This window comes from Zosterops lateralis, assembly GCF_965231275.1.
Source record: "Zosterops lateralis genome assembly, chromosome: 6".
Classification (NCBI taxonomy): domain Eukaryota; kingdom Metazoa; phylum Chordata; class Aves; order Passeriformes; family Zosteropidae; genus Zosterops; species Zosterops lateralis.
This window is the reverse complement of record NC_139761.1, coordinates 46,101,221-46,119,245: the sequence shown is the minus strand read 5'-3', so window position 1 is coordinate 46,119,245 and position 18,025 is coordinate 46,101,221. Positions and strand designations below refer to the sequence as shown.

General features: G+C 37.1%; 1 protein-coding gene across 1 annotated transcript in view; it reads right to left on the bottom strand.

The window, feature by feature from the left end:
• Positions 1-17,802, bottom strand: part of LOC310910162 (mucin-2-like) — a gene marked incomplete at its 5' end in the record, with an annotated part of 66,121 nt that extends 48,319 nt beyond the window's left edge. The window contains 23 exons of the mRNA XM_083862619.1: positions 149-388; positions 1,375-1,554; positions 1,853-1,963; positions 2,517-2,655; positions 3,085-3,236; positions 3,641-3,750; positions 4,023-4,075; positions 4,958-5,213; positions 5,845-5,971; positions 6,846-6,940; positions 7,465-7,629; positions 8,168-8,305; positions 8,669-8,738; positions 9,735-9,845; positions 10,370-10,508; positions 10,798-10,915; positions 11,596-11,721; positions 12,161-12,377; positions 12,588-12,697; positions 13,075-13,165; positions 13,298-13,412; positions 15,872-16,136; positions 17,733-17,802. Of these exons, the coding sequence (XP_083718745.1) occupies positions 149-388; positions 1,375-1,554; positions 1,853-1,963; positions 2,517-2,655; positions 3,085-3,236; positions 3,641-3,750; positions 4,023-4,075; positions 4,958-5,213; positions 5,845-5,971; positions 6,846-6,940; positions 7,465-7,629; positions 8,168-8,305; positions 8,669-8,738; positions 9,735-9,845; positions 10,370-10,508; positions 10,798-10,915; positions 11,596-11,721; positions 12,161-12,377; positions 12,588-12,697; positions 13,075-13,165; positions 13,298-13,412; positions 15,872-16,136; positions 17,733-17,802 (3,198 nt within the window). The remainder of the gene's footprint in view (positions 1-148; positions 389-1,374; positions 1,555-1,852; positions 1,964-2,516; positions 2,656-3,084; positions 3,237-3,640; positions 3,751-4,022; positions 4,076-4,957; positions 5,214-5,844; positions 5,972-6,845; positions 6,941-7,464; positions 7,630-8,167; positions 8,306-8,668; positions 8,739-9,734; positions 9,846-10,369; positions 10,509-10,797; positions 10,916-11,595; positions 11,722-12,160; positions 12,378-12,587; positions 12,698-13,074; positions 13,166-13,297; positions 13,413-15,871; positions 16,137-17,732) is intronic.
• Positions 17,803-18,025: the final 223 nt, after the last annotated feature.

The following is an 18,025-nucleotide window of genomic DNA, read 5'->3' as shown; positions in this document are numbered from 1 at the left end:
GAAATGTGCTGACACCTGCAGCTGTACTAAAGACTTAATTGAAGAACACTCTATTTAATCATCTCCTCATTCATTTCTGATGGTCTTTTTGGTTCTGCATGATCAGAAATGCACTGTGCTGTCCCATCACCTACTGTCTTCTACAAACCTTGGAGTGACAAATTTTGAAGATTTCGCTTTGGATGATGCTGCATTCTTTCTCTGCCCAGGACTTCCGGTGTGGTTTCAGATCACAGGGCTTAACCTCTTGTGTGACATCTGGGCACATGGGAGATTGTTTCCAGGAATTTCCAAAATCCAGAGGATTAGTCTCCAGCAGTCCACTCCTTGTTGTAAAGTCATTGTTTGCCTTGTCATCAAAGTTGCCACACAAACCACACACTTTGCCCTGGAAAAGAAAATTGAGTTTTTAAATATACCATGGAAATGAGAAACAGGCTTTGGTGAAGTAAGAGCAAAACACTGACATGAAAAATGACAAATGATTGTCTGTGTAAAGGATCACTTTCATCTTTACTGTCAAATCATTTGTACAGAAAATAAATCTTTATTTGTCTGTCCTTAGCAAATTATTCAGCTGCCATGTCTTCCCTCCTCGAAATCAATATATCTAGTGTATTTCTATATCTCTGTCTCCATATCCAACTAAAAAATTAAATGGTGCCCAAGCCTCTTACAGCTGAGAAGAATTATTTATTCTCCATTCTTCTCAATTTATCATAACTCACCTATTAATATAAGCCTGAGATAATTCATTTCTGCTCAAAGCTGTTTCTGTTAAAAGATTCTAACATAATGAGCACCCTTTCTTCATTCATGGAAAAGAAATGACAGGGACTCATTTTTCTTGAAAGAAAATGTATCAATCTGCCCTCAATGGTGAATTTTTGGTAGTGTTATTTAAGACCCACCAGTCCCCTCAAGAAACAGTATGTCACTGTCAGTACAATGCCTCAATATTCTCCTATTTAACATGCTGAATTTTCAGGAACCAGAAACACGGCCATACATTCCATAAAGGAGTTTGGTTTTAACATAGGGCTAAGATTGCATGTAGGATTCCAAGCACATATGCAGTGAGTCCACATCCCCTAAATTATTCTGAATGATTGGCTATCAACACTCACAAACTCAAGAATATTGCCTGAGATGTTTATCTCTTTTGGAATGACATCATATGCATTCTGTGCAATGCATTGTGATAGACTGCAAGAAACCTCAGAAGCACTTCTGTAAGCTGTGATGGTAATAAAGCCAGCTAATCATCAGTGCACAGAGGATAAAGGAATTAGACATAGAGTCAGAATAAACGAAAACTTGTGTTTCCTTGTCTCTTCACAATACTACTTCAAAAAAAGACAGACAGGCACTAACTTTGTATTCAGGGCTCAGTTTGATGAAAATGGAAGTCTTCTTGTCCCAGATCAGCATCACACCATTGCTAGTCTCAATAACCAGGTACAGGCCAACTGTCCTGTTCCAGTACCGCACATCATCACCAACATCTCGCTGGATTTCTTTGTACTCTTTGTTCTCCAATTTCAGTTCAGTTTTCTGAAAGATAGAAGTATTTTAACACTAACTTCTATGATGAGATAAAATATTAACACTTGTAATAATGCAACTCATTCTGAAAGCAATAACTCAAACTCTGGGATTACTTCCAAGATGGCAGAGGATGGTGTAGCACTTCTGTTTGAGAGAGTTTTCATCACCTGAGAACCTACACCTTTACAGAATAATTTGATAGGGCCTCTAATGCTTGTTACAGCTGCTTTTAGAGGCATGACTTTGGAGCATTACATTTTTGGTAACACTTGATTACTGATATGTACTGACTATCATCACTCACCCCGAGGAACATTTTGATAGCCTTTGAGCAGGTGACTCCTGTAGTTCCACAAGGGACATTCTCTGTGATGATACTGAAAGAGCCGCTGGAATTTTTGTCACCACAGAAGTCCTATTGAAAAAAAAAAAAAAAAAAGAACATGAGAAAATTAGGTAGACTATTTCATTGTAGTTTAATCTCATAATAATTACAATCATCTAAATCTTTCCAGTGTATAAGTAGTTACTGCTCCTTCAAATGTGAGATCCTACACACATAGTTTTTTCAGATGCACAGCCATCTATGCATACTTCTATGCATACATATGAACAGTTGGCACAGTCTCAGCCTGGGAAAAAGAGTGGCACAATAAAACAAAGTGATGAATATATATTTAAATGTAAGTTTCAAGTTTCTAAGCTTAGAATTTGGATACATTTCACAAATGATAGTTAGCTCTCACTGTAACATAGTTCTGTTACATGTAATTTATGATATCTACAGCTGAATAAAAAGAGCCACATTCACACAGCTTGCCTGCACTGAAAATACACAATTTATCCTGGCAGAATGTGTGAACACCTTGGGGACAATGATGGCAGGCAATAAGGAATGACAAAGGCAAAGAGGAAAGTAGATTTTCAAGGCAATCAAATTACTCTTCAGCCCTCCTGATGAGCATTACCTGAGCAGCCACATATTCACAGCTCCCATCAAAGTCATAGAATTTCCCATCAAAAGTGTTATAATGGCCACTTCCATAGATCGTACAAGACCCATAGCACACATCCTCAGTGCATGTCCAAATCCCTTTCTGGCAGGTGCTAGAAGAGAGCAGAGAAGTTGAATTTCCAGATCTCACCAAGAGTGTGTGGTTTGAAAAACTGTGGAACAAACCAAGCAGCTGCCTGATATAATGTGATAAGGTGCAAAATATCTGAGCCTCAACTTCAATTGTTTAATCTGTTTTTAAGGCTGTTTTTTACTCTGTTGAGCTACAATCTTTAGATCTGATAGCATTTATTTTTAAAAAAATGAGTGTTTTCCCAACAAAAGATGCCTACTGAAAACAGAGGTAACTACTACCCCCAAACTTTCAGCAGAATCTGTATTTTCTGATAGCAATAAGTATTCATGAAAATTAAAGATAATACTTCCAGCTTTTGCAGCTACTGTAGTACATAAGCCTAGACGTGACTATGAATACACTGCATAGAATATATTCTAGAAGAGAGTATTCACTTATAACCCACCAGGTGTTGCAGTCCACTTTTATCTTGTCTCCAGAAGAGTACAACTCATTGTTATGAATGCATGGGCAATCATTTTGTTTAACACAGCCCCCTCTGCCATCATCAAACAGTCCTGCAGGACACACACAGCCTGAGACACACTCTGTCTGGAACTAAGGAATATAAGGAGAAATGGTTACCTTATGACAAAGCAGTGCATCTTAATTCCACTTCTTCATAAGCACTCTTTAAAAACTGCAATTAGTTTTATAATGTTCTTTTTTTCTAAGTTTCTAATGTTTTTCTTTTCTTTTTTGATTGTCTAACAACCCAAATTCTTTTTCACTTGGAAATTACAACTCTACTAAAGACATAGTAAAAAGAAAAAGGAGAGAGAAACCATAAGTGGAATCATCATGAAAACGGCAACAGATTCATATCATTGGAGGGAAAAATGGGTAGATTAAACCAAAGAGAAATAAACTGTGAGTTACAACTGTATTTGCTATATAGCACCATGTCATGTAAAGAATACAGACTAAAGAAAGCAAGAAACAAAGAAAAGTTGAATACATACATGATTACTTTGAGGAGTATGACAGCTAAGTTGTACAGGTGTTTGTGAAGTCCACTTTGAGAATGCATTGCAGTCAAAGTATGTCTTGTTAGAAGAACATTCTTCTTCACCTGAAAGGTACATTGTTGGTTTAGATCAATCAAGAAAAGGCAAAAGAAATGTGAGTGAAAGGTGGTAGTTTCTGAGATAGAAGTATAAGTCTATCCTTATGAAAAAAAATAGGTTCAGTGAAGAGAGAACAAAGTTGAAAATGTGCTATGTTTTACATAAAGAGAAAAAAATATGCAAAACGAGTAAATGGAAAATTCAAAAGGAAAGTAGGTTTGGGTTGGGAGGTTGGTTATGTGTTTTATTCTAGTTTAGTTTACAGAATGTCACTTACTTCTCATTCTTATTTTCACTGAAGTGCACTGGATCTTTGCATTTCGGCAAACACTAGAAAAGTGAAATTAAAAAAAAAAAGCAAGCTTAATATCTTAAATTTAAGTCCAAATATTTGTTTATATAAATTTGAGACTAATTATTAAAGATGTCCTGTATAATTTCTACTGAAATTACAAGGTCAATTCTATTGAATCACACTCAAGTATTGCTTTGTTGGAAGAAAAGTGTAGCAAGATTTTAGGCATAATGCACAGAAAGGTTATGTTTTAAGGAATGACAGCTATTCTATTAATCTTTAATACTATGTTTTATGACAACTCAGGAATTAGGTAATAATGACACAGATAATAATGGTAATTTAAATCAAAGCCTCCATTTGGACACACAGTGTATTTTCATGCCTATTCAATGTATAGGCTGTAAATTTGTTGACCTATATGCTGCTTCTGCTGGACAAGAGAAGGCATTTCACAGTTTGCACTGATGACTCAGGCAGCAAACCCTTGCCAGAGATCATGGCAAAATATAACACAGTCATGAATGTTCTTTTCAAAAGCCTATGCTACAGTAAATACATATCAAGGGGACCTTCCTCCAGTGGAAAACACAAGCAATCTGTGTCTGCTAGGAAAGCAAACAAAACACATAGTTGGCCTTTTCTCTTCCTTTCACCCTTCTGCTTAACAAAGCCTTATTAACACTGCAGCTTCAGAATAACATTTATCTGTGAAGGCCAGTACTCACAACTCCAAAGCAAGCTGCAACTCTCAATTATTGATTGCAATTGATAAATTGCATTGCAACATGCTTTGCTCAGCATGAAGATAATGTGAAATGCATTACAAATGCTCAGTTAAGTAACAAAAAATGTAACACTTAATAAGCAAATTTAAAAGGCTTTTTTCTCCACAAACAAGCCAAAATAAAACATACCAACGTTCTCCATCTTTTGTGAAATATTGCCCAGGTTCCAGGTATGATCCCTTGTAATAACATGGGCATTGGGAGATGGGCACACAGTTATCCTGGTTATCCAAGTAGGTATTGGATGAGCAGCCACAGCCATCCACAGGAGCAAAGTCTTGCAAGCAATACTTTTCACCATCAGCAAGGGAACGGCAGGTTTGCTGGCACTTCGTAATGTTGTAAAGGAAGACTTGATTTCCTGGGCAAGAAGATGCTTCACTGCCTGGAGGGAAAAAGACCAAACTGATAAATAAGGGATGCAGGATAGACAATTTGGCTTTGACATTTCCATTTTGGTTTCTTTGGCTGTGCCGAATGTAGTGATAAAACACTTGGATCCCCTTGGATCTTATGAAAGTACAAAAATATCAGAAGTCACAAGTAACAATAACTTAACTTTACCAGTTGAAGGCTTATTTTTAACTCCTATTTGTTTCACATACTCATAATCAGATAGAGAGCTCAATACAATAAACTCCTAGTCGCAAACATACTGAACAGCTGATGAAAAGCGAGCATGATCAGGAACAAAGACATTGATAAACAAATGCACAGCAAAAGCCCTGATGGCAGGGATTCCATCAGTAAATGGAATTATATTAGCTAGACTGGGGAAAGAAGGTGAAAGTTAAAAATATAGCTTTCTATTTTTAAGTATAAAAATTTCAAATGACATCTGAAGAATATAATACGAACTAGTAAACATTATCAGCATTGTCTCTTTTAGGTCAATTAGACATTTCTAAGATATTCCAAATCCCTAACAGTGAGATCACTGATAACCTAATTCAGAGAGAGACTGATTATTTGTCATGGTTAATTATTTCCACAGGCATTACTGTTCCACTACTTACTGCAGACACTCTTTCTCCAGCCTCCCAGTATGATCCCTTTGAAAGCACAGGCTCTTGAGTAAGAGGACAGGGCAGCACACAAGCATTCTTCATTGTCTTCACAGAGGCAGGTGTCATATTTACATTTCTGAAAAAAACCAAAAGGACCAATAAGTCCACACAAAATCAATGGCAATTGCAACTTAATTGCTGCAAAATGTCCTGATGTTATTTTATTAATACCCATGACCAGAAGGAATGGACAGGAATGGACAAAGACCAGAGAGTTTAAGTGCTGCTTCATTTCATACACTATGAAAATATTTGGCTGCTTATTCTAACCTAAGCCAAGGATCTTGAACCTTTAAAAAGTAGCTGGCCTCCTAAGAACACCTTTTCCAAAGGCCATTGTTACCATTAATTGTCAGTTACTAGTAAGAAATGCAGAGATCCACAAAAACTAGAATAATAAAGTCAAAATATTAACCAGGTCTATGAAGACCTTTACATTTGTGGTCACACTGATTTCCAAGTATAAGCAATGATTTTGGAATTCCTTTTCCTTCATAAGCCTCACTTACTGCTCAATAGAGATGAGCACAGGGGAAAAGAATCCATAGAAATTCTGGCATGAAAATGATTTGGTGTTACATTCCAACCAATATATGGTTGGAATTTTCCCCCCAGCTTCATAGAAACTAATATTTAAGGGTAGGCTTGAACTGTGCACATCTGCAACTCTTGAATGTTCTTTTCAGTCCAAATATCCAAGCCAATAAAAATGTACATGAAACACAAAACATAAGAAAGCAAAAGAAAAAATGTTCATTTTTATTCAGCAGCAGCCCATAAGGATCTCATCATATGAGATACTTTGGATGCTTGAATCAGTCAATGCAAAAACTTCAGCATCTCTTATGGACAAGCTATTCACTGATATCTCAAATGTTCAAACAATGATAAATGCCTACAGTTAACCATCTGAAATATTGCAGTACTAAAAGAGTGCAAAATTACAATACCTTATAGTATTCTGAAGGATCAACAAAAAGGTGACATCTTGCAAAAGGACCCTTTGGGTTTCTCAGCAAAGAACACCAATGCTCAGCGTAATTTGCTGCACAAAAAATAGAGAAATTCATCACATTTCTTATCTTCCTTGTGCCATGCCTAGTTATGCTGACACATAAATGCAGTGCAGCAATACAAATCAGAGAACTGTGTGCATTTTGGGGAGTGGAGAAACTACATGATATCACCATACATGTATTTCTAGTCCTTGATTCAGAGACATGCAATTTTAAAATCAAAAATTGCACTGTACTTTTGCAACTTGTACACATGGAATTGTGACAGCTCTTTCCATTTAGGGGACCATAAAGCTAAGTTTAACATAAGGACAGATAATGGTAGGAGATAAAAGCTGTCTTTGCAGGTAATCTAAGGATTCTTTTACAATCACCCCTTAAATTTTCACTTCAGTTTGATGAAGTGCTTGTATGTATATGTACTTGCAGCTATCAGTAATTAATTTCACAGTCCTGTAAAAAAATCTTCAATGCCCCACTATAACTCTTACATGCCTGTTGCAGTAACACTCAGCAGACACTGCTCAACCATCTGACTTATTAATGTGCTTACCACTTTCAATGCTGAGACTGCAGGGGTCTTCCAGCTTTTCTGCCTGGTCTTTGCAGGTGGACTGAGCTTTCCAGGTGTTAGCAAAGGCAGATCCTGTAGCCTCAATCAGCCCGCTGGTTGTTCTAAAGTCATCTCCTTCCACTCCATTGAAGTTTCCACAAAGACCTATTTGAGAACAAGGTAAAATTTTCACATAAGCATTACTTATTCTTATACTGAAAGGTCAAAGCAAAGGGATAACTGATCACAAACATTAGAAACAGCTGATTGTTCCACATCAATTTAATGCATACTATAAATTCTGAAATTTTAGAAGCCGTGATTTAAATCTTCAACAACTTCAAGAATAGTAATCATGAAGATATCTGTGCTTCAAGAGATTACTACCTAACCCATATTTTTTATGCTGTCTGCTGATATTGAAACCACAAAATACACCAAAAACCTGGTTTTGTGGATAGTTAAAAATTAAACTGAATACAAAAGTAAGGAATATTCTAAGAAATACCTATGTACTGGTACCAGAGTGATAGGTCATTTCAATATCAAAAAATAAAAATATATTTCAAGTGTGCTTGAGTTGATTTTCTTTCCATTTTCTCCCCTTGAAGCAACAAGTAGCATGAGTTATTCATATAAAGAATACATGACTACTCAGCTGTGAAACAACATGGCTTTGCTTTCCATTTGCACAGACACTTGCCTTGAAGGTTTCCTTTAACTGATTGTTCCACGGTCACAAACAGCTGCATGACTCGAAACAGCTGGACTTGCATCTGAAGCCCAACAGAAGTTTGTACAACAATGTAGTTGGAAGATGGCTTGAATACTGAGAAGCTGGCTGAAAAACAAAACATCAACTGTTGTAATAAACAGGCACACACACGTTGCTAAAGAAACACTTCTTATTAGATTCTCATGTATCACCCAGCATGAAATCTCTGCGATGAGGATCGATTTTTTTTTTTCCTTTAAAAATCACTGGCCAACTAGATATGATGCTGGTCCTCACAAACTTAACAAATTGATTAGTTATAAAAACTGATCTCTGGGATCAGAACCAAATGGGCATGCCCACATCATATTTGGAAAGTGTTAAACACTTTGAAAAATGTTAAGTCTCCCACTTTAGCCTCTATAAAAATACACCCCTACATGAGAAGTCAGGTGTGTGACACTTGACATACAAGGCTGCATCTCTTACCTGACACATGAGGCACATTCACTGTCATCTCATTCAGGAGCACACTGCCGTCTGATCTGAGAACCAGCACCTGTGTAATGGCAAATGGAATCAATGAGGTTCCAGGGACTGAGGAAAATGAACTAATACAAATAAAATTAACAGGAAGGACATTTTACACATTTAGGCTCTGTGTAGAACTCCAAATTTTTGAAAGGAAAACTCTGTCTGAAAATTGAATATGGCAGCAGCCCTATAGGGTACATGTAAGGTTTCGTCTTGCTATTCAGTGTTTCTCTTACATCTGCCTACAAGAATTCATAGCAATAATGAACTTCAAAACTCATTTATATTGGGCACTTTGGTTTCAGTAGGTGAAGAAAATATTAGGTCTTCAGGATCTGTAGCAATTTCTTATTCCTTATTAAAGCATGTGCTACAGCTTCTGTGTGATGATTAATATGATTCTGGCATGGTAGGAAAGCAGTATATTAAACTTCCTCAAAAAATGTTACTCTGTACATATAGAAACATAAAATTATTGGCATTTGATTTGGTTTTCTTATGTTCTAGTAATGCTGGCAAGGACATGGGAGTCCATAAATACATGAGGAAAACCACGTGGATGTGTATGTAAGTTACGTATAGAGATAGTCTATATATTCTCATAAATAAAAAGAATACTAAAGTGAATATTTGAGAAGATTGGATTGTATCACCATTCAAAACCAGGATTTATTCTGAAAAAGAGTCAATTAGATCTATAAAATTATATTTGAATTAAGAAAAAAACTATGAGGGGGAGAAGAATGGTACTCTTGCTTCCAGACACCTGGAATCCTGTGAAAATAATCATATCACACAGAGTAGAGGAAAGAGGAAGGGAAACAACAGTTGTTTTGAATCTCATATTTTCTTAAGTTTAGGTCTATTTTGAATTCTTGAAGCAGAAACCTGAGCTGTTTGTCAGCTTAAGGTTCCTTATCTATCCAGAATAATGACTCCAGAAGTAAAAAGTATTCACCCACATTAAGGGAAGTATGCTGATTTTCAACATATCTAGCAGAACCCACACAACAGCACTTACATTCTTTTTGTTATCTGCTAACAGCACAACAGTCTTCAAGCAGGTCTGTTTGTCTATGGAGCCACAGGGAGCCAGCTCTGCCAGCAGAGCGTAACTCTCATTTGCAGTACCCTACAATCACAGGGAAAGAAATGTCCATTAGTCAAATTAAAAATCTCATTATATGATTTCCACAAAAAAGAATAAATTCATCAGCTACAATGACTTTCCTAGCTCAAAAAGATTTTCCTCATTCTCTAGAAGAACAGACACCAGAATTTTAGGGATGAATGAAACAGCTGTCTACCTCTTTTCCCTACCTGACTTCGACACTCCAACTTAGAAATAGCTATTACAGAAGTGGCCAAGAACTTCTAATCCTGAGATTTTTTGATTTCTTGTATACAAAGGACTTCACTGGATAATGACAGCATAGGCAGTCTTTCATCTCACTGAGTTAATCACCCATTGCAGTAAGTCCCCAGCTTCCCCTTAGGGCTACTACAAATAAATCCTGAATTTTCTAGTACAACTTCCAGCATTTCTGCTTCCCTCACCCTATGGAAGTTGAATAGAACAGTAACTCCCAGCTGGTTCACATCAGCTCACAGACATACTTTTACTCTTCAAGGGAACAGCCCCACAGTACACAGTACCTTGGCCAACACATAGTAGCAGTCTCCATGGAAGGTGTATTTCTTCCCATCAAAGGTGGTAAAATGGGAACCTCCTACCACTGAGCATGTGCCTGGACAGGGTAAATCTTTGCAGGTCCATCTGCCTGAATTACAGGTGCTATAAACAGACAAATAACACAAAAAATGTTTGTAGTTATTACAGGAGCTGAGAGCAACCAGCAAGATGTTTTAAAACTGTATCCTTGACCATTTCCTTGAGATTTTTCCCTCTGACATATGTCACAGAATCAAGAAAACTTTTCAGAAATTTTGTTCTATAGATATGCAACATAAACATTAAATTCAGAGTGCTTTCAGGACATCTCCTATGACCAAGCAGATATTTGAAAAATGCAGACCCATTTACAATTGTTCAAAGAAAGGTGTACAACAACCAGGATCCTTACCATTCTTCACATTCTTTGGAAATGGTTTCTCCAGGTGCATATGCCTTTCCACCGAGTTTGCAGTGGCACTGGCTAACAGGAATGCAGCCTTTTTCACTGATATCATCATACACGGTTCCTATAAAACATAACATTAACTATTCCAGCTCTTTTTCAAATAAGCAATTTCCACAGAGGAAAAACTCTAATTTGGCACACAGGGTGAGTTTGTCTAAACTGTCTCTGTTTTTTGTAATATAAGACAGATGGAAAGCATTTTTATTCAGCTTTGAAAATCCAAGTCTGTTCATTTATATAACTATATATAGATAAAAGGGTTATTGCAAGTATATAAGAACAACCTCAGAATGTCACATGTTTAGATTTTTAATCTTTTTGGCTGTGAAGACTATCACTGTAATCTTCTTTCCTACGGTTGACAGCAATTTGAGAATTTCACTCACTGTCCCTCACTGCCACTCTGGGCAAATGATGTCCATTGTCTCAGAACTATTCAACCTAAAAGGCATGATTTTACTATATGGTATTAAAAGCCCACTTATTGAGAATTAAAAAGGAGGTTTATTACCTGTCACTGTGTTAATATGTTTGAACTATAAAATAATTGATTAATTAATCAATAATTATCTACTTGAAAAATTTTACAGTTATGTTCCTCAAGGGGGGAAAATAATGAGTAGCACCACTTGTTTCTAAAATAGAAACATGACTACGTGACTACATGTAGTATTTTAGTAAGACTTCCTTAGCCAGGGCTCTTGCTTTTGTCCTAGATGCAACAGCTAGAATAACACTTGCCTTCAGGGCAGAAGCAGCCATCCATGTAGTGCTCCTCACAAAGGCTGCTGATCTCCAAGTGTGAGCAAGTATCCATGCAGGGTGAGCTGCTTTCTCTATAGACCATGGTAGCAGGACAGCTCTTGGCTGAAAGAATAAGAAAGACACCAGGAGTTGAGTGTTAGGTCCATCATTCCCAAGAAACCATAGGTCTTACACCCTACCCCCTTCAATTCAGTGGTGTCTCAAGCTAGACTCCACATGGCAAAGGATGTTCATCTAATTCTGAACTGCTTTCCCTGGTTTTTATATTAACTTCTTTTGGTTTCAAATCAATCAAATTCTTCCCATCTCCTGCAGCATCAAATCTCAGTTTTTTTCATGGGAAGAGAATTTGCTGAGAAATATTTCTTAATAGCAAAAGTATTAGAAGAAGAAAATTGGGAGAACATAATATTTTTAGCCCTACTGGTATGAAATTTATCATACATGCCAACAGTTTTGTAAAGAAGTAATGAATTGAAATTTCATGGTGCTACTACACGCATGAAACATTTGGATCTTTGTAATTTGTGCAGCTGCTTACGGCAAAACGTGTCTGTCCTCCATTGTCCTGGGCGGCCGCCGGCATGCGAACACTGACGGGAGTACTCAGAGATGGTGCTGCAGAGGCAGAAGGAATCCTCCTTCCCATCACAGGCACACTTGTCCTGCATGCAGGCTTGGATGTACATTTCCAGATTAAGGCGTAGCCGACAATCAGCAAATGCAGAAGAAGTCAGCAACCTCTGACACTCGTCACGCTGAGGAGGAAGAGGAATAATGTTTAAGAGATGTTTGCAAGCATCTGAGCTTCTGAAAAATTCTTATCCTGCAAAAAAAACTCTTTTGTCTTTTGAACAGCTAGGAAAAAGTAACCATTTATCCTGGAAGGGACACTCCTCCCAGCTCTTGTTGATAAAGGATGTCTCCATGTGCCCACATGAATGAAGTTCACCAGAAGAAATACTTACATGCTCATTACAGCTCGGAAGTGCCTTAGTTTCATCTGGATCTTCACATCTGGCAGTGGGTTTGCTGATCTTCTGCATATTTCCAAATGTAATTGAGTTGTAGCTTGTGTCTATGAGAAAAAAAATAGAGCATTTGCTGAGCCCCAGAAATTGACAACAAGGAGCACCTGATTCCTGGAATTCTACTGATCAAGGGAAACAGCTACTATGGTATCAAATATGCCTGTTAGTTACAGATACTTGCTCTGAATGATGTCTAACTGTGCTTAAAAATGCAAAGGGCAAAGAGGAAAAAAGACTAGTAAAGAACAAAAAGATTAACCTGGAATAGAATAAACTTAGACCAGGAATGCAATGCTGGAACTTAATGTTTAGTCTGGGGCAATCACAGAAACCTCTCAAGTGAAATTTGCCCTCCTGTGATGTTTCTGTGCACAGGGCTTAGCCTATCTTCGGTGACAACTGTCAGTATTGTGGAATGACGCACCTCCATTGATGAACTCATTGTAAATTTGAATTCCATTGTAATCCCCACAGAGACCACAGGTACGGTTATTAAATTTGTTGTCCAGCTCCACCTAAATAACGAAAAGAAAAAGGAAAAACATTAAGAATTATCATTCTTTTTTTTTTTTTTTTCCCTACTGAGATAGAGAAATATCCCAGGAAACCCAGAAAATACCAACTAAAAATACTTTGACCATACATACCATCAGGGCATCCTGCTGGTTCCACATCAGAACCATGCCTAATTTGGCATAAATCTTGGTGTAAATTTTATCGCTCTCAATGAGGACGCCAGAGGCATAGTAAGGTGTCTTCACACTAGGAAGAAAATCACAGACTTAGCATTAGTTAGGAAACAAAAGGGCTGACATGAATGTCTGTAACAAGCCAAATACCCCAAGGAATAGAGAAACTAGTCTGACCACCTCATCCTCACTGCACAGGATGCCTTGTTTTAATGAGACATAAAGTCTTCTCTCTCTGACACTTGGAACAATAACTCATTGCAAAAACTCATTTAAAAGGCAAAACAATTTCAGAGGAAAAGCCTACCCAACACTTTGGGCTCCTTAACTTAAAAAAACCCCAAAATGACAGATATCTTCAAATGAATGAAAGAAAATGCATCATCATTGTGGTATTAACAGAGGATATTCAAACACTCTCTAATAATTTACATCAATGAAAGGAGCTACAACATAATTTACAGTGTTTCTTTACTTAAAGATGGCATAGCCATTTCAGAGAGAATTGATGTTCCATTGCAATGAACTGCCTCCTTAACAGAGAGCTCATAAGGCACAGGCAGTTACAGGGACTGCTAACAAAATTTTGAAAAGAAAGGAGCATCTTAAGAGGAATTCAGTAGCTCTTTCTGTTACTTTTAAGTGGAGAGGATTGAGCTTGTTAAAGGTGACAGAAGACACTTTGCAGAGAGGGCTGAGCATAGATATTTTTGTGTGATAACCATTTGTGTCTGTCTTACAAGTAAACTGAACTGCTGAATTTCATTCAGCAATGAAAGGATTGTGGCAGGCAGTGTTATCCTATAAAATGTAGTCCTCTAGAGGACTAGAGTCTGTTCAAACAGAAGTAATGTAAACTGAAATCCAGTTAAAATAACTGGTTAATTTTCTACAGATTTATCAATATAATTGCTATCCATCAGGATTCATGCATGTGTATGCACACCTCTTAACTAGTCTCTTGACTGGGAGGGAGCTTTATCTCCTGATTTTCTGTCACTGGGGTTTTTACAGCTATTTACTTCAGGCATTTTTTAACATTCCCAAATGACTTACACATCTAGGTGCAAACTCAGAGATCATTATTTCTGCTTTTGACTACACTGTTCATCAATAAACAATGAAGTCTTGAGAGACTATGTTCCTTGAGGGGGAGCATAAAATGTTGGACATCATTTTAGCTTTTAGCTATAACTGCATGGAATATTTATCTTTTTTTCTAATAGTAGGACATACAATCAATCAGTGGATCAAGTACCTGAAGGCTAATCCATACACTTTCCTACTTTACAGTATTCACTTCACCACTGCAAAATGCTATTTTACATGACAATTGCTCATTTATCATTTCAGGATCAATATGGAAAATTGAGTTCTACAAAAAAAAAAAAAAAAAAAAAATTCTCCAAGCAGCAAAAACCTGTTTGGCAGGGATCTGTTGTTTTATGACAATGAAGTCTATCTAAGACAAAAATGGCTCAGTTTAAGAGAAACAGTTTTAAAAGGACTTCTAACTTATTTTTCATGGAGTTCTTTTTAAGACTTGAGTACACAATAAAGAGCTTTTTCAATCTGAGGCAAGAATGCATTTTTTGCAATTTTCTATCATTTTGTTATGCATTCTAGTATGATCTTTGGAAAACTGAATGTTACTTTCAATCTTTGAACATATTTTCATTACAGTGGTTTCCAAACTTTAGAGCAAAAGCTGAATTCTGGGCAAAACCAAGGTCTTCAATGACAATTAAAAAGTTCTCTTTTTTTCAATTATGCTAAAACATGCTAATTAACTCATGAATTGCTTCACCTGCTTCAGACTATAAATGCACACACTACAAAGATAAGGTAGTGATAGGAAGGACTAGTTTAAGACACTACTTAGCATCAGTAATGGTGTCAGAAGAGTTTCTTGTATAATTATATTATAGGAGGAGAAAAATAACCCCGTCAAGTCTGAAGAAGTACATAATGCCACAGATACATTAGGGTAAATTTTTACCTATGTTATATCTGCTAAACTCCCTTGAAGAATGGCCATAAGATCTTAAAGAATTATTTATGAAGATCAGAAAAAACGACCTTTCTTCTGTTGGAAAATAAGAGGATAAGACTCCAGAGAAATGCATTTCCTTTTCAAGGATTTGCTAGACCATCTGCTAAGGTAAACTCAGCATGATGCCATTAAACAAATGAAGCTATGTCGTTTGAAGACAGTGAAAAATCTGGCTCATGAGTTGCACTGTTTTCTGCACAACTGGAAGGACAATTTACTCAAACCTATCCCTGACTTGCATCTAAATAATCCCTTATGCCAGTGTAGAAATGACAATTAATACTGAAGCCCCTTCCCAGAGCAATTTTAATGCTGAATTTCACAAGTCCTGTTTGTTTGTTTGTTTGTTTGTCTGTCTGTCTGTGGAAATGCTTGACAGCAGTTTCTGTAATGGTACATAGACAGTTGAGTAAATAATCAATCCTGCTTTTATCTTCCCAGCACATTTCTCTGAATACCATTATAGTAAAGGAACTTACATCTGCCCCTCCACCACAGCCAGGTTTGGTTTGAGGAGGATCGTTATATCCTTGATTTTCACCAGAATATACTGGATCTCAGGATGGCCATCGCTGCTGAGAGCACGCTGGATGTGGACAGAGAATTCTTTGTAAGCGTCTCGGCAGTCGGAAACAAAGTTATACTCGCACTTGCCAGGGAATTGGAAGATGTCTCCATCAAAAGTTTTGAAATGGTTGTTTCCCCAAGTGCTGCAGACATATTGGCCATGGCTTCTTGTCCTTCCTGTTAATTGATGAAGAAGAAATAGAGATGAAAAGAAATGCTCTAGTGTGAAAAAAAGGTAAGTTCCATTTTACAGTAGGAACTACTTGGAATTATGTGCACAGTGGTTCCATAGATTTCAATCCTGATTAAGGATCTACCAGGTCAGCAGAATAGATGAAAATCTCTAAAACAGAATAAGAAATTAATAAATAATTCTGAGACCAGGGTATATCCTATAATCCTCACTGAGGTGAAGGAACCTATCTGCATGAGGTGGGGACACTTAATACTGACCCCTAACTAGGCTTCTGTGCCAAGCATATGATTTTATTCTGAATCACAGTATTATTTTTATCAATATTAAATTTTTCCAAGAACTGTCTTCTTCCCTGATGCAACTAGAAACAAAACAAGTAGAAAACTAAGAAAGTACTACCTACTCTGGAAGGAAAATAGTTAAAAGGCTATGAAAGGGCTTGTGCACAACAGGAGATTTCAGGGAATTATTTATTTTCTTAAAAGCAGTAGTGATTTCTATTACTGCAAGACTGAAATTTTTCAAAAGATAGGTCAGAAAATAGCCATGGTAGGAGGGAAAAAAAAAAATTTTGCAATAGCAAAATATGAAGATGATTTGTTCCTTTCCCTGCCATCTATACCAACAAATAATACAAATTAACACAATAGCTGATAAATCTCCAGTTACTGTAGATTAGTGGTGAGACGTAAAAGCTGAGCATCCTTGGGAATCTTGACATATCTCTCATTTTCACAAGATTTTCTTGCAGCATTTAACATGAGAAGGCAAAACTGCTAAGAAAACCTCTAGGTTACTGTACTTTGATGATACCAATAATACCAGACACATCCAGCCAAGCTGGAACACTTTCCTCCCCAGAAGGCTGCACAGAGATCCTTCCAGAGCTCACAACTGGAAGACCAAATTCAAGGTAAAGCTTTCCTCCCACTGCTGAATTCAAGACACAGTAGACCAAGCTCAACAGCCCAAACCTGATCACGGGATATAATTCATCACCTATTCCTTTAAAAAGCAGTTTTCACTATGAGTGCTCCATTCCATCACTTCATATTTGATAGCAAATACAGTAAGTTAGAGCTTTTGCAAAAGGGTTAAATGTTCTAAATGACAAAATTAGCTTTTTTCAGTGTTATTACATTAATTTTTGAAGAACAATTTATGTTGTTCGAAAGTAACAGGAGACACAATCATCCACTTCCTTCATTGCTTTAACAGTGAACCTCTCAAAGTCCTACGCTTCCTTTCTGCCAAGTTGTTGCCATACTTAGTAAACACTCAATGCGTGGAAAGAAAAGCAACATTGAAAATGATGCTTTTCCAATGTGCTTTTCCAAGCACATCAAACTAGAAATCAATGTAGTAGATCTAGGCATTAATCTTTCCAAAGAAAGTAGTATCTACCAATTTTGTCCAAGCAATGCAGCCTCAGTATTTGAAAGCTTAAGCAATTAAAGGCATCCTAAAACTCCAGAGCATTATTTAAATGCACTGCCTCATTCTAGCTCGGCAGTGATATTTAACTCTCTCCTCTTTTCCAGGAGGCAATCTGCTACCATTTCATCTCTAGAGCTTACCTTTTTTTATTTCATTAGCAGAGCAAAGAGCCAGCCAGAGGAGGACGAGGCTGGCTGCTCTTAGCCCCATGGTGGCTAAGGTGGTGAATGAGATCTCCACTGGAAACTTGGCCTTTTATAATACCCACCAAGGCAATTGATTCTATCACAGGGGAGGAGATTCAAAGCAAGGAGACAAGAGGACGGGTGAAAAAACAGGCGTGATATTTGCAGAAGATAAGAAGTAAACAGACAATCATTTTTCACCATAAATGAAGGAATTCAGCATACAGGAAACAGTATAATATTGATTC